Raw genomic sequence first — 14,069 nt, forward strand, 5'->3', positions numbered from 1 at the left:
GGTCTGTGGATGACTTCTTAAAATGCTCACAAAATGGGAAGTTATTCATGTCCCACGTAAACGCAATGTAAGCTAATCAGCACAGGAGTCGTCACTAATTGGCTGAGATGACCCATTCTAAAGATTCAGCCAGCCTCTTTCCCCAACTAAATTGGTGCTTTCTCAATGGACCTACCACAAAGTGGGAAGCCACCAGATTTCTATATGTCTGTATAGGAGACGTCTGTGTTCTTCGTCCAGGTTTTCACACAGTTTTTTTTTTAATTAAGAAAAAATTTATTGTGGTAAAATATTCATTAACATAAAATTTGCCATTTTAACCATTTCTAATGTACAATTCAGGGGCACTGAGTACACTCACACTGTTGTGTAACACTCACCACGGTCCATCTCCAGAACTTTCCATCATCCCAAACTGAAACTCTGCACCCGTTAAACAATAACTTTCCATCATCCCCTTCCCACAGCCTCTGGTAACCGCTATTTAACCTTCTGTGTCTATAAATGTGCCTATTCTGGGTACCTCATTTAAGTGGAAGCATATGATATTTGTTCTTTTGTGTCTGGCTTATTTCACTTAGCATAGTGTCTTCAGGGTTCATCCGTGTTGTAGTATGTTGTCAGTAGTTCCTTCCTTTTAAGGCTGAATAATATTCCATTTTATCTATGGACCACATTTGGCTTATCTCTCCATCTGTCCATGGACATTTGGGTTGTTTCCACCTCTTGGCTGTTGTGGAGAATGCTGTTACAAACAGGGGTGTATGAATACCTGTTTGAGTCCCTGCTTTCAATTCTTTGGGTGCATACCCAGAAGTTACTTGCTGGATCATAATCACAGGGTTTTTTTTGGTTTGGGGGAGGGTTTGGCCACGCCACACCATACCACACGGCTTGCAGGATCTTAGTTCCTCGACCAGGGATTGAACCCTCACCCTCAGCAGTGAGAGTGTGGAGTCTTAACCACTGGACTGCCAGGGAATTCCCCATAATCACAGTTTTTTGTTTTGTTTTGTTTTGTTTTGTTTTTTAATTTTTTTGGCTGCATTGGGTCTTCGTTGCTGAGCGCGGGCTTTCTCTAGTTGCAGCGAGTGGGGGCTACTCTTCGTTGTGGTGCGCGGGCTTCTCGTTGCGGTGGCTTCTCTTGTTGCGAAGCACGGGCTCTAGAGCGCAGGCTCAGCAGTTTTGGCGCATGGGCTTAGTTGCTCCACGGCATGTGGGATCTTCCCGGACCAGGGCTTGAGCTCGTGTTCCCTGCGTTGACAGGCAGATTCTTAACCACTGCACCACCAGGGAAGCCCAGTCACAGTTTTTTAAACATGCTCAAGTTAAGTCTTTGTTTCATCAAGTTAACCATTTTGCAGCATCATTCTTTTTTTCATCTCCAAGAGTTTGTGACACCTGTACCTCCCTGTAAGGAAAGTAGTGTGTGTGGCAACAACAGGTTTTTGTTTGTTGGGTTTTGGTTGGTTTTGTGTTTTTTCTTTTTCTTTTTTCTTTTGGTCATGCCACGGGGCATTCAGGATCTTCCCCGACCAGGGATCGAACCTGAACCCCCGCCTGCAGTAGAAGCATGAAGTCTTAACCACTGGACCGCTGGGGAAGTCCTGGTTTTGTTTTTTTATAACTGCAGTGAAAACTCTTATGGAGCCAACTTTTGATGGAAACACCATCATTTCAAATGCCAAGGCAGTTCTTCCAAGACAGACCTTTTGATTCTAGATATGAAGAAAACATTAATCATATCTTGGCTGTTTGTATGTAAAAGCTGTTTGCTGCAGAAAAAAAAAATGTCTTGATTACCAGCATCATTTACAAATCTTAGAAGTGGTATAACATGGCATTTATCAGTGAAATCTGTTGACTCATCAGCCTGGATAAAGAATCTGTTGTTTTTCAGCTAACTACCAAGAAAAAAAAAAAAAGGTCTTCAACATCATGTGACATCAATACGTTGTGCTGTCACTCTCTCTGAGAGTAGAACACTTTCACTCTTTTGTTGAGCATCTTGCGCTAACACATCACTCATATAATTTTACATGCCAGCATTATTGGGTTCTTTTTCTGGACAATTGGTCTGTTACAGATAACTTGCTCTTTGAGCCTTTGTACTAAATGTAGCCTATAAAAGCCTTACCTTGTTTGTTTTGAGATACCATAGGTTAAAAATGAGCACATTTATTTGTCAAATGGCTGTAATTTGTAGTTTAGTTCTCTTCAATTTTCCTGAAGCCATTGCTACACTTGTAAATTGTAATTCTTCATCGCTAACCCTACCAGATTTGTCCACAGTCCTAAGCTCCTCCTCTTTCACTTCACACCTGATGATAAAACAGCATCACGTGGAATCACTAGACACATTTGTAAAACACAAACGCTAATAAGACATACAATAGAAGGGCATCATAAATAACTAAACAGGAAACTTGCAACAAGATATGAAATCATGCTGAAATTCACCTCTAACCTGCATAATTCATGTTTTACAGTGTTCGCATCAACAGCAAAGTGGCAGGGAGGCCGCTACGTCGCGGCAAAAATGATTTCTTTAGAAGAAAAATTTCCTCTGATTTTCTATCACACCAGAAAGAGTGTTTGCGCCCCTAAGTCAGTCATCCGCGCCTAAGGGGAGGTGGGGGGAGGTAACCAGGAGGGTGAGGCTGAGGTCACCGTCTTTACCACCTCCTATCCGGGCAATGCCGTGTTCACACATGATCGACAGACTTCCTGATCTCACGCTGAAAACTGAGCAAGGCCCCACCCAATGAGCACTGCAGACGGGGCTGAACAACCTTTCACAAATGGTTCCCGAGGCTGCTCCATTACTGTCCATCACTGAAAGCGCTGGCATCACACAGCACATGAGTTTCAAAAATAATGCTGAGGGTTTTTTTTCTCATCACAAGACAGAATCCGTAAAGTAGAAACATCTCAAGGCTAATTCCGTGGTTTTGCAGAACTTAGAAATCTCTGCCCTTGAATATCGATCCTGTCTGCTTGTTGATCCACGCTCTAGCCCATAGGAACGGTGGGAAACAGAGGTTCCCGGCCCAGTGCTTTAAATCCAAAACCCGGAAGTTCTCACATTACTTCTGCTCTCACCCTTTGGCCACGCCTAGATGCAAGGCACACTGGGAAATGTCATCTCTAGCTGGGAGGCCACGTGCCAGGAAGAGGAGGAGAATGGATTTGTGGAACAATTAGTAGTCCTATCACAAACTTTTGCCCTGTCTGCTACTGGCAACAGACACTGAGCCCTTTTGAGGGCTTTCATCACTGGGAACCTGGTACCCAATGCTGCTATGGACCTGGCTGTGACCAAGCACTCAGGAAGCAGCTGTAGTCAAACGAGGGACCTGAAAGCTTCCAGAAGAGCTGCACTGTGCATGAATGAATTCTGGTGGATTTCAGCAGGAAGACAGGACAGCATGGTGGGGGAGAAGTTTGGAGCTCGCGCTGATTTTAAGTTCTTATTTAATGAGCAGCTCATTTATACTCTTTGAGCCACAGTACCTTCCTCTGTAAAATGGGGGTAATAATATCCATCCTGTGAGGTTATTGTGAGGATTATATTAAAAGTGCATACAAACCCATAGAATATACAATGCCAAGAGTGAATCCTAATGTAAACTATGGAATCTGGAGGATGGTGCTGTGTCATTGTAGGTTCATCAATTGTAATAAACGTACCACTTTGGTTGGAATGTTAATAATGTGGGAGACTATGCATGTGGTCGGGGCAAAGGGCATATGGGAAATCTCTCTACCTTCCCCTCAATTTTCCTGTGGACCTTACATTGCTTTAAATGAAGCCTTGTGGGCTTCCCTGGTGGCGCAGTGGTTAGGAATCTGCCTGCCAACGCAGGAGACACGGGTTCGAGCCCTGGTCCGGGAAGATTCCACATGCCGTGGAGCAACTAAGCCCGTGCGCCACAACTACTGAGCCTGTGCTCTAGAGCCCACGTGCCACAACTACTGAAGCCCGTGTGTCTAGAGCCTGTGCTCCCCAACAAGAGAAGCCACAGCAATGAGAAGCCCACGCACCACAATGAAGAGTAGCCCCCGCTCGCCGCAACTAGACAAAAGCCCGCGCACAGCAACAAAGACTCAGTGCAGCCATAAATAAATAAATAGATAAATAAATTTAAAAAGAAAAAAAAGTTCTTAAAGTAAGTCCTCAGTAAATAATGGCTGATGGCTTTATTTTAGTAATAACCCAAGACAGGGATTTCCTCTTCATCCCTGTCAATGATGAAGGAGAGAATAACGATACTAATTAACATTTATTGTGCTGTAAGTATAAGTTTTACATATCTTAACCTTTTTGATCCTTTGAGGTAGGTGTTATTATCCCCATTTTACAGAGGAAGAAACTGAGGCATAGGAAGATTAAGCAGCTAGCTCAAGGTCACACACCTACTTACAGTGGAGTTGGGCAGTTTGAACCTTAGAGCCAGTTGGTATCTAGGTACAACTGGGGACTAGACCATTTGGCTTCTTAAAGTTTTTTCCAGTACCAGAGCTAAAGCAACTGCTGGGGCCTATGGTGTCACCCCGGAATTCTTTGTCCAGCTTTCGCATTGACCTGCTGGGTCACCTTGGGCCAGTCCCTTCCCCTTTCTTGACCTCAGTTTTGTCCTTTTACATTGAGGAGGTTAGACACACTGATCCTTGATTCTGGACTGTAGCCCAGGAGGAGGCATTTGGGAATTAAGCCTGCTAAGGGGCCTGTTTGTGACATCATAGAGGGGAGAATTCCATGAGAAGTCAGGCTTTCCTAGAAGCCCCAGTGCCACGGCTTAGATGAGAAAGGCAATCCAGGAAGGGCTCTTAGGCCCACATCTTGAGCTTTCCTCATTCCAGGGTTCACAGCATAGTCATGGATCAACTCTCGATGGCTGAAAAGGCTCAAAGTGAGGCAGACACTGATGACTCGGTTGTGTTCTCTCACCCCAGCTCACCAACCACACACCACAGGCCAGGCCATGGTGGAGTCCACCGCCATCACCAAAGGGTGTCCCGTCCCCATGGTGAGTCCCACCATCATGGCATATCCCCTCATCGTGGTGGATCTCAAGACTTCCATGACAATGCCTTCTCCCGCCATTCCCACCACTCCCACCACTCCCCCGACCACGGTGAGGCCCACCATCATGGTGGAGCCCACCACTCCTCATCCCTCTTCCCGGATACCTCCCGTGGCACTTTCATCTCCCACCATTCCTATGGTGAGGACAACTTTGATGATGAGCACCACCACGGTAGCAGGAGACATCATGGGGGGCCCCACCAACACAGGGAGTCCCACCACCATGGTGGGTTTCACCACCACAGTGAGGTTTCCCACCATAGTGGGCTTTATCACCAAGGTGAGCCTTACTACCACAGAGACTTGTCCCACTCTGGTAGCCCTGCCCAGCATAGGGAGGCCCATCACCATGGCGGGCACCATCAGCATGAAGCCCATCACCACAGAAGGCCTGCCTCCACGGGGTCCTACCGCCATGACGGGCACCTGCACGGCCACCGTGCCGAGCACCACCACGGAGAGCACCAGCACGGCGCACATCCTCGTGATTACCTCCTCCGAGATCACCGCTATGGGGAGCACCGTCGTGGTAGCTCCCAACTCTTTGGCCCATACGCGTCCCACAGCGTGGCCTCAGCCTCCCTCGCCCCTGCCTATTCTCGTCAAGTAGCCCCCCAACCTAGCAAGCCAGACAGACAGACCTCGGTCTTCAGCTTGGCTCGTTCCCTGAACACAGTGCACTCACACCCTGCCCAGACCTCCAGCAAAGTCCATCCTCAGGGCTCCTCCTCTAAAACCTCGGAAAGCTGGCCCAAAGAAGACGAGCAGATTCAGAAGTGCAAAAGTGAGTCTTGGCTCGCCCCCCCCACCCCCCAACTCCACCTGCCTGGCCCAGATTCCAGACCTGAGTCAGGCCCTGCACGTCCTTCCGCAGATCATGAGGCTTGCTCTCACCTGCAGGTGTATCCCATTGGCTATTCACTCGCCTGACTGTTCATCATCCAATCTTTTATTCCTGGAATTAGGCACTTCTCCAGACTGTCGGTTGTTGGTTCATGCAGTCACTGCTTTATTCATTCGCATGTTCACTTCTCGAACATTTCCTCTTCTCTAGTATGAAAGCTGGGGGTGATCACTTATACAACCAATCCCAGACTACCCAGTGAGAGGGGCCTATCATCCGTATCAGAACATTTACCACTGTGGATTCTGTTCGTCCATGTTTCCGCCACTGAACTGTGAGCTTCTTGAGGCCAGAGGCTGGAACCAGTGCCTGAATGAGGGCCTGGTTAGAGGGCAGGGAGAGACTTTGGCTGTTAACATATGATCCCCCAAACTTGGCCCCTGGTAGTTCCGTAAACACGGCATCAGCCTCACAAACAAGCAGTGAGGGATGAGTGTCTAATTGTTTGTGGGCAGAAAAGGCAGCCAATGGGGGGAGATGTTTCAGCTGCATCTTGGAGGGAGAGGGAGAGTTTACCAAGAGGATGGGGTGGCGAGGAGGATCGGGTCTTCCGTGTGTAAGTTGCCATGTGACTAAAGAAAAGCATGGAGGTGTAGGAGCGTGAGCTCAAGCAGACCCCAAATCCCAAGCAAGCTGGCATCTGTCGGGGAAGGAGTCAAGCCTGTGGCTCCTATACCAGCGCAGGACCAGCATGGAGGCACCCGAGTGAGCTCATGGCAGGCAAGCCTGCGAGGGAGACCGGATCCCCGTGTCCCCTTCCCCCATGGGCTTGGCTTTCTGGCCCTTTTACAGCTGGCCGAGCCCCACGAACCCACAAGAAGCTGCACACTGTGGACCTCTTCTATTTTTTGTGGGAAAAATTAAGCCACCTCATTTGGGGCCTTTCGAGAATGCTCAGGAAACTGACTGACTCCCTGGCCTTTGAAGCCTTCATCGTCTTCATCGTCTGCCTCAACACCATCATGCTCGTGGCCCAGACCTTCGCTGAAGTCGAGGTCCGGGGTGGTAAGAGCCAGGGAGCCCTGTTCACATGGAGAAGGCCACTGATGTTGTCCCAAGCCTCCCGGGGGCCGGACCAAGTGCCGGGTGATTTATTTCATTATCCCATTTGATCCTCACCCTGGGAAGTAAGCGGCATTGCCCAGCAGTAGAGTGAGGCTCAGAGAGTTTTGCTGAAGTCAACCAGCCCGCCAGAGACACCAAAGCCCAATAAATTTGAGGATATGCTGTTTTGGACTATAGCCACCAGGTGGCGCATCAGCTCTAAGTATGCTGCTTTGCCGGAAGGATGCCCAGAACCCAGGTCGGCTGGAAGGGCCAGGAGACTGTGCAAGCAGGAGGCCCTGGAGGGATGAGGGTGGGAAACCTGGGAAGATGGTCCCTAAAACCCTGGGGAGCAGAGTGAAGGTAAGGACCTGCCACAGGGCCCATAAACTAAGGAGAGAAGAAGAAGAGTGATGTTTCTTGCAAGCTGTTTCAGGCTCCATTCTAAGCCCTTTACTATGTGAAAAGCATTTAATGCTTGTGAAAATTCTATCAGGCAGACTGTGATTATCACCATTTTATAGGCAAGAAAAGTGAGTCACAGAGCAGTTAAGACACACAGACATTGGGCAGAGTCAGGTTCTCCCTAAATGGCTGAGGGTGAGGTTCCAGTGGGGAGGAGGAAGGAGGGGCTGGGTTGCTGGGGAGACCCCTGAGTGAGACTCCCCTCCCCCGTGTTCCCCACAGAGTGGTACTTCATGGCCTTGGACTCCATCTTCCTCTGCATCTACGTGGTGGAAGCTGTGCTCAAAATCATTGCTCTGGGCCTCAAGTATTTTTTGGACCCCTGGAACAACCTGGGTGGGTAGGGATGGGGCGTGTGTGTGTGTGTGTGTGTGTGTCTGTGTGTGTGTCTGTGTGTCTGTGTGTAGTGGGAGCCCCTGAACTGCCCAGGGGCGACAGGAGCAGGGGGTGTTGGCGCTGGGAGGTCTGTGAGCCTGGGCAGGAGCCCATGACACCCAGGTGCCCCTGTTTCTGTAGATTTCTTCATCATGGTCATGGCTGTGCTGGACTTCATGCTCATGCAGGTCAACTCTTCCTCCATGCGCGTGGTCTACAACCAAAGCATCTTCCGCATCTTCAAGGTCTTCAAGAGCCTGCGAGCCTTGCGAGCTATCCGGGTCCTGCGGAGGCTCAGGTCAGCGGACCCACAGCTGCCCACAAGGAGGCTGCAGACTCCAGCCTGCTTTTCCTGCCATCCACTAGGATCAATCTCTTTATTTTCCAGAGAGGGTCTGGGACACCCCCCACCCCAAGTCACTAGCAAATCAGGGACCTCCCACCCCTGTAATCAGCAGTCTGAAATCTGTAATCAGCTCCAGCTGCTAGACACAGATCCCCACCCCACTGACTCAGCCTCTCTCTCAACCTCTGCCCACAGCTTCCTGACCAGCCTCCAGGAAGTGACCGGGACCCTGGCCCGGTCCTTGCCGTCCATCACCGCCATCCTCATCCTCATGTTCACCTGTCTCTGTATCCTGTGCCACGGGGACTGGGCTGGGAGAGTGAGGTGCTGCAATGGACAGAGCTGGGGGGAGGGACCAGGAACTGGGGGTGGCAGGGAGAGAGGAAGAAGGGGAGAGAGGACCCTGTGAGCCTGGTTTGGTCCTCAACAGCCAGTCCTGTTCTCTGTGGTGCTCCGGGCACTGTTCCGCTACTCTGACCCCAAGCGCTTCCAGAACATCTTCACCACCATCTTCACCCTCTTCACTTTGCTCACCCTGGACGACTGGTCCCTCATCTACCTGGACAGCCGAGCCCAGGGTAGGGCAGGCCTCAGGCTGGGTGGAGGGCAGGGGCTGGCTGGGTGGGCAGACCCTGAGGGCTCAGTTACCCCATCTGCAAAGTGGGGCTTCTGAGGCTTGCTGGCAGGGGTGTGGTGAGGACCGGCAAGGAACTCACAGCTCGAATGGCCCCCTCTCTCCCAGGTGCCTGGTACATCATCCCCATTCTCATGATATATATCATCATCCAGTACTTCATCTTCCTCAAGTGAGGCCCCCATGCCTGTGCTCCCCAGCTTCACTTCCCCCAGCCTAACCCCGAGGCATCCCCTCCCCTCCCCTCTCACCATGGTTCTGCCACGGTGAACCCAGAGGAGGCTTCAGGGCCTCCCCTCCAGCCTCCTCCTGTCTCCACCCCCCCAGCCTGGTGATTGCCGTCCTGGTGGATAACTTCCAGATGGCCCTGCTCAAAGGCCTGGAGAAAGTGAAGCAGGAGGTAGTGAGGGAGTGGGGCAGGGGGACCAATCAGGAAGGCACAGGGAGGGGGACACAGAAGCTGGAGGGAAGGAAGGAAGGTGCTCCAGGGATGGGCAGACATGGGGCTCTGGCAGAACTGAGGCCTCTTCTTCGCAGAAGGCCTCCCAGATCCATGAGAAGCTACTGGATGACTCACTGATAGAGCTCATCGAAGCAGGTACCAGTACCCCACTTCTTTCCAGGCAGGCACAGAGCTCCAGGCTCAGCTTATGTATGTATGTATTTATTTATCTATTTATCTATCTATCTATTTATTTATTTATTTTTGGCCACGCTGCGCGGCTAGAGGCATCTTAGTTCCCCAACCAGGGATCGAACTCAGGCCCCGGCAGTGAAAGCGCCAAGTCCTAACCACTGGACCGACTGCCAGGGAATTCCCAAGGCCCAGCTTTAGAGTCTTAGAACCTGACACTCAGGAGAACTTTCAGAGCTTAGAACTTTGGTCCAAAAAGCTCCACGACTAACCGCCAACAACCAATTAAACTGATAGTCAATTCTTGAAAGACCCATTTGCAAAACAACTAATTAGCCAAATTATGATTCACCAAACGTTCGTCTCTGTTAATAACTTACAAAGTTTATAGCAGTTGGTCTTATATGAGGTGGTTTCAACTGCCTTTGAGGCTTTTGTCAAGGTGTTATACACACTCGTCCAGAGTCACTCAAAGTGTCTATAAGAATTGAGAGTCTATAAAAATGAAGTTTTCTGTACATATTCATCTTTACACACCTGACTTTCTGGGTAGATTTTGAGCCAATTACTTTGCCTCCTGCTTAAAGACCTTCAGAACTTTAGAATCTGAGCTCCAGAATCCCACTCTTAGGATCATCAACACCAGAGGACTAAGGGCCCTCAGGGGTCACCTGGCCCCTCACCTGCCCTCTCCATCATGAACACTCAGTGCAGAAAAGCTTAAGCAAAAAGAGGAATTAACTGTCTCAAATTATTAGGAACTTGAGAGTGCATGGGCTTTCAGGAACGGCTGGATCCAGGACCCAATGATGGTTGAAATTTGGTCTCCTTCCAGCTCTCTGCTCTGTGGCTCTCTGTGTGGTTTTGTGCTTAGGGTGCTCTTCCTTTGTGGTGGGAAAGCGACCACCTGCAACTCTAGTCCCAAATCCTCACAGTTTAAGTACCCCAAGCTCTCCCAGCAGGGGTCCTCTTCTCCCGGTGGTTCAAACAACGTCCCAGAAATGAATCTCCTTGGCTCAGTTTGGTCACCTGCCTATTTCTGAACCAATCGCTATAGCTGAAAGGATAGGCTATTCTGCTTGGCCAGGCTTGAGTCACATGTCCTTAGAGCTGGGGGGTGGGGTCAACCCCAGCTAGGCAACGTGCACCGAAAGGGGTGGGAGTGGTTCCCCAGGAAAATTGGGAGACTTTTACCAGAAGAAGAGGGAACGCCTGCTGGATGGGCAAACAAACAAACAAAGCACACTCCATGCCCGGAGAAGCAATCTCTTTGGGGTCATCCTGGACAAAACCCCCTTTAGCTCCTGTTCGACTATCTCCATGACACACGGGGTTTCCTCCACCTTCTCTCAATCCAGGCAGCTTCTTGACCTCCCCCTTCTTTCCCTACATCCAGAGCCTAAAGAGGTGATAAGTGGACACACCATACAGAAGCAGCTCATTGAGAAAAAATTCGGAGCCATGACTGAGGAGTAAGGAGATGCAAAGGGAGCGGAGGCCTCAGGTCTAAGGGGAGAGGTCCGGGGGCCAGACCGGTGGGCCGCCATGGGAAAGGGGCATTGCCCGCCTCTCTGGAAGGGCGGTAGAGCCCTAAGGCTTATGTAGAGCCTGTGGGTGGGATGTGGAGGCCTTGAGTGGCTTCTGCTCACTCAGAGTCACCTGGTACCACCAAGAGAATCCCACCAGCAGCACCTGAAGGGCCACGAGAGCCCCTCTGAGGCCAAGGGCCCAGGGCAGGGCAGCGGCCAGAGGCTGCAGGAGCAGGGGCTCTGCTCATCTTTTTGCTCCAGAAGCATCCCTGATCCTTGCTCTGGGCCAGGTTCTGCGAGGACTCCAGAGGCCCAAAGAGGACACAGACTAGCACCTGCCCGTGAGGGCCCCCCTCTAAAGACCTTCGCGGGGCCACATAGGGTGGGTGGACTCCAGCTGGCTTCAGGGATGAGGAGGGTGGGTCGGGAAACAGCTTGGTAAAGGCCTGGGAGGCAGATGTCAACGCGAGTGGTCGGCTGGGCCAGGACAGCTGGGGACTCGTGGCTGTGCTCATGGCCAGGGGTCCTTGGCACAGACTCCTGCGCCCTGGCTCTCAGACCTGGCTCCCCAGAGAGCCTTCACCCCGAAAGCTGGGCCCCGCCCCACCTCATCCAGACCGGCTCCAAACCAGCCTGACTGCTGGCACCTTCCAGGCTCTTCTTGGCCACCGACAGAGCTTAAGCGCCAAGCCCTCCGTGATCACGGCAGCCCCGCCCCACACCTCCAGCACATCCTGGCTTTACGTACAGCACAGCACATACTTCTCCACCTTCAGGCCCTTGCCCACACTGTTCTCTCTGCCTGGAATGTTCTCTGGCTGCCAACACCAGGCTCAGGTGATCAAGAGCTGGAAAAGCTGAAATGCAATCCTGCTCGTTTCATCTCCTGGCCGCCCTCCTGGCCGCCTTCCACCCTCCACGTTCCAGATCCTCGTACCTTGGCCTGGGCTGGGCCTTGGCTCCTCTGTGACGCTTTCCCTGGGGGTTTCTAGGCCTCCAAACTCTTCTCCACTGGCCCACCTCCACCTCCACTGAGAGTGGTCGTTGTTTTTGTTGTTTTGTTTGTTTGTTTGAATCCTTTTTTTCTTCCTTCCTTTTTCTTTTTAATGATTTAGGGAGTGATCTTTGTTAAAAGTAGTTTTGGCTTTCCCTGCCTTCCCCGAGTTTACAGCCCTACAAGGGCTCCTGTCTCTCTTAGCTTAAGATCCGGGCGCCCTGCTTTGACCTCCCCTGGACGTCTCCACCTTGAATTCATCCGTCCCGAGGCCCACCCCCGGCCCCCAGTACGCTCCCCGCTGCTCACAGACCTTGGCGCACCAGAAACCCGGTCTGAGCTCAGCAAACCCTCAAGTGTCTTTCAAGCTCAGCTCAGTGACGCTTCCTCCAGAAGCCTTTCCTGATCCCCAGTACTTGGGTGAGGTTTTCCTCCTCTGGGCCCCTCAATGTCCTCTGTTTATACTTATCACAAGTGTAAAGACCCTTGGTTTGCTTTTCTGGCTCTGCCACAGACTGAGCTTCTTAAGGGCAGGGGCTGTTTCTTATTTGTTTCTTTGTCCTCGGAGCACCGTGCAGTGTTCATTGATTTCAGGGTTATCTGATGGCTGGATTGATGAGACAGGCTGGCAGTGAAGGAGTTAATGAATGGGTAGTGGGTGGGGCTGGGGGGTTAGGTGGATGGCTGACTGTGAAGGGGTGGGGGGCGGGGCCAGGGAAGAGCAGGTGGATGGAGGGATAGGTGAGTCGAGGGAAAGGGTGGGGTGGTCCCATGGGTGAGGCAGTGGCTAGACAGACAGGCGGGTATGCGGGTAGGTGGTTGAGTGGGTGCATGAGTCAGTGTGGGGTAGCTTGGATGGATGGAGAGATGGGTGGTTTGGAGGTAAACAGTTTAATCATCAGAACCCCCTGTGGTACCGGCAGCTGGTGGCAGCAGGGGGCGGATATGTGGAAAAGGAAATATACCATGGAGGAAATATACACACAGAAAAGTGGTGCCCTGGCTGGAAATGGAGGCATGGGGTGCTGTGAATGGGGGGGAGAAGGGGGCTCTGGGGGCTGAGATGGCCCAGCCTTGCCTCCCCCCACCCGCCCTCAGGCAGCAGGAGCTCCTGTTCCACTTCCTGCAGTTGGTGTCCGGGGTGGAGCATTTCCAGCAGAAATTCCGCTCCCAGGCAGCTGTCATAGATGAGATTGTGGACACCGCATTTGAGGTGAACCAGGCGGGACCTGGGAGGAGCCAGATGGAGGGGGAGGGCACTGGAAGGCCGGGGCCCCGGAGGCTTTGCCTGGAAGCCGCCCCGAGTAACAGTGGTGTGGGCCTCTGGGAAGCAGAGGGCCTGCGCCATCACCTCCCACCCCACCCCGCAGGCTGGAGAAGAGGACTTCAGGAAGTGATCCCCAGAGTGGCAGCCCGAGTCCAGACTTCAGCCTCTGGCAGGCTCTCCCCCGGGTCGGGCCAAGTCCCCATCTCTGCTGGAAAGATCACTGGGCCTGCAGGGCTGGGCCCCAACAGAGTTTTAAAACCCCAGGTGGCTCCGTGTCCTTACTGGCTGGGCCGAGGCACAAGGGAACCTGTGGGCCTGCACGCATGTGCGTCCTCGAGCGTGTGTGTGTGCGAGTGTTCCAGGTGAAAGGCTCTGTCCTTGGATCCCTCCCTGCCCCACTGGGGCCTGGCATCCTGGCCTGGCAGGGCCTTAACAGCAGCCAGCGGGGTGACGTGGAAAGTGGGCCAGGCTCAGTGCTGGAGGGGGAGGGAGCGGTCACCCTGCTTTGGGGAGGGAGGCCCGTCTGGCCCAGGAGACAGGAGAAAAAGAACAGGCTGGGACAGCCCACGGTTGGGGCCTGAGGGACCAGGATGCTCCAGAAATGAGGTCTCAGAGCCCAGGCCTACCGGCACCGTCGGCATCCAGCACAAGGGTGCCAACTCGATGGGGACAGCCTGAGCTCCGAAGGCAGAGGTCATCGCCATACCCTGCCCTGCCTGGGGTCAGGCTAAAGAGCCTCAGTGAGGGGAGGGCGGGTGGAGGCTGCTCAAGTCCTTGTGGCCTCGGGG

General features: G+C 52.1%; 1 protein-coding gene across 1 annotated transcript; it reads left to right on the forward strand.

The window, feature by feature from the left end:
- The first annotated feature begins 4,879 nt into the window (after positions 1-4,879).
- On the forward strand, positions 4,880-13,515 carry CATSPER1 (cation channel sperm associated 1). The gene is made up of 14 exons (XM_007171252.2): positions 4,880-4,936; positions 4,983-5,369; positions 5,456-5,873; positions 6,786-6,998; positions 7,725-7,838; positions 8,019-8,175; positions 8,419-8,510; positions 8,658-8,801; positions 8,966-9,029; positions 9,185-9,257; positions 9,395-9,455; positions 10,888-10,963; positions 13,113-13,227; positions 13,385-13,515. Exons 1-14 carry the CDS (start codon positions 4,880-4,882, stop codon positions 13,409-13,411), a joined length of 1,998 nt encoding a protein of 665 aa, XP_007171314.2. The 3' UTR covers positions 13,412-13,515.
- Positions 13,516-14,069: the final 554 nt, after the last annotated feature.

Source organism: Balaenoptera acutorostrata, chromosome 9 (assembly GCF_949987535.1).
Source record: "Balaenoptera acutorostrata chromosome 9, mBalAcu1.1, whole genome shotgun sequence".
Lineage (NCBI taxonomy): Eukaryota > Metazoa > Chordata > Mammalia > Artiodactyla > Balaenopteridae > Balaenoptera > Balaenoptera acutorostrata.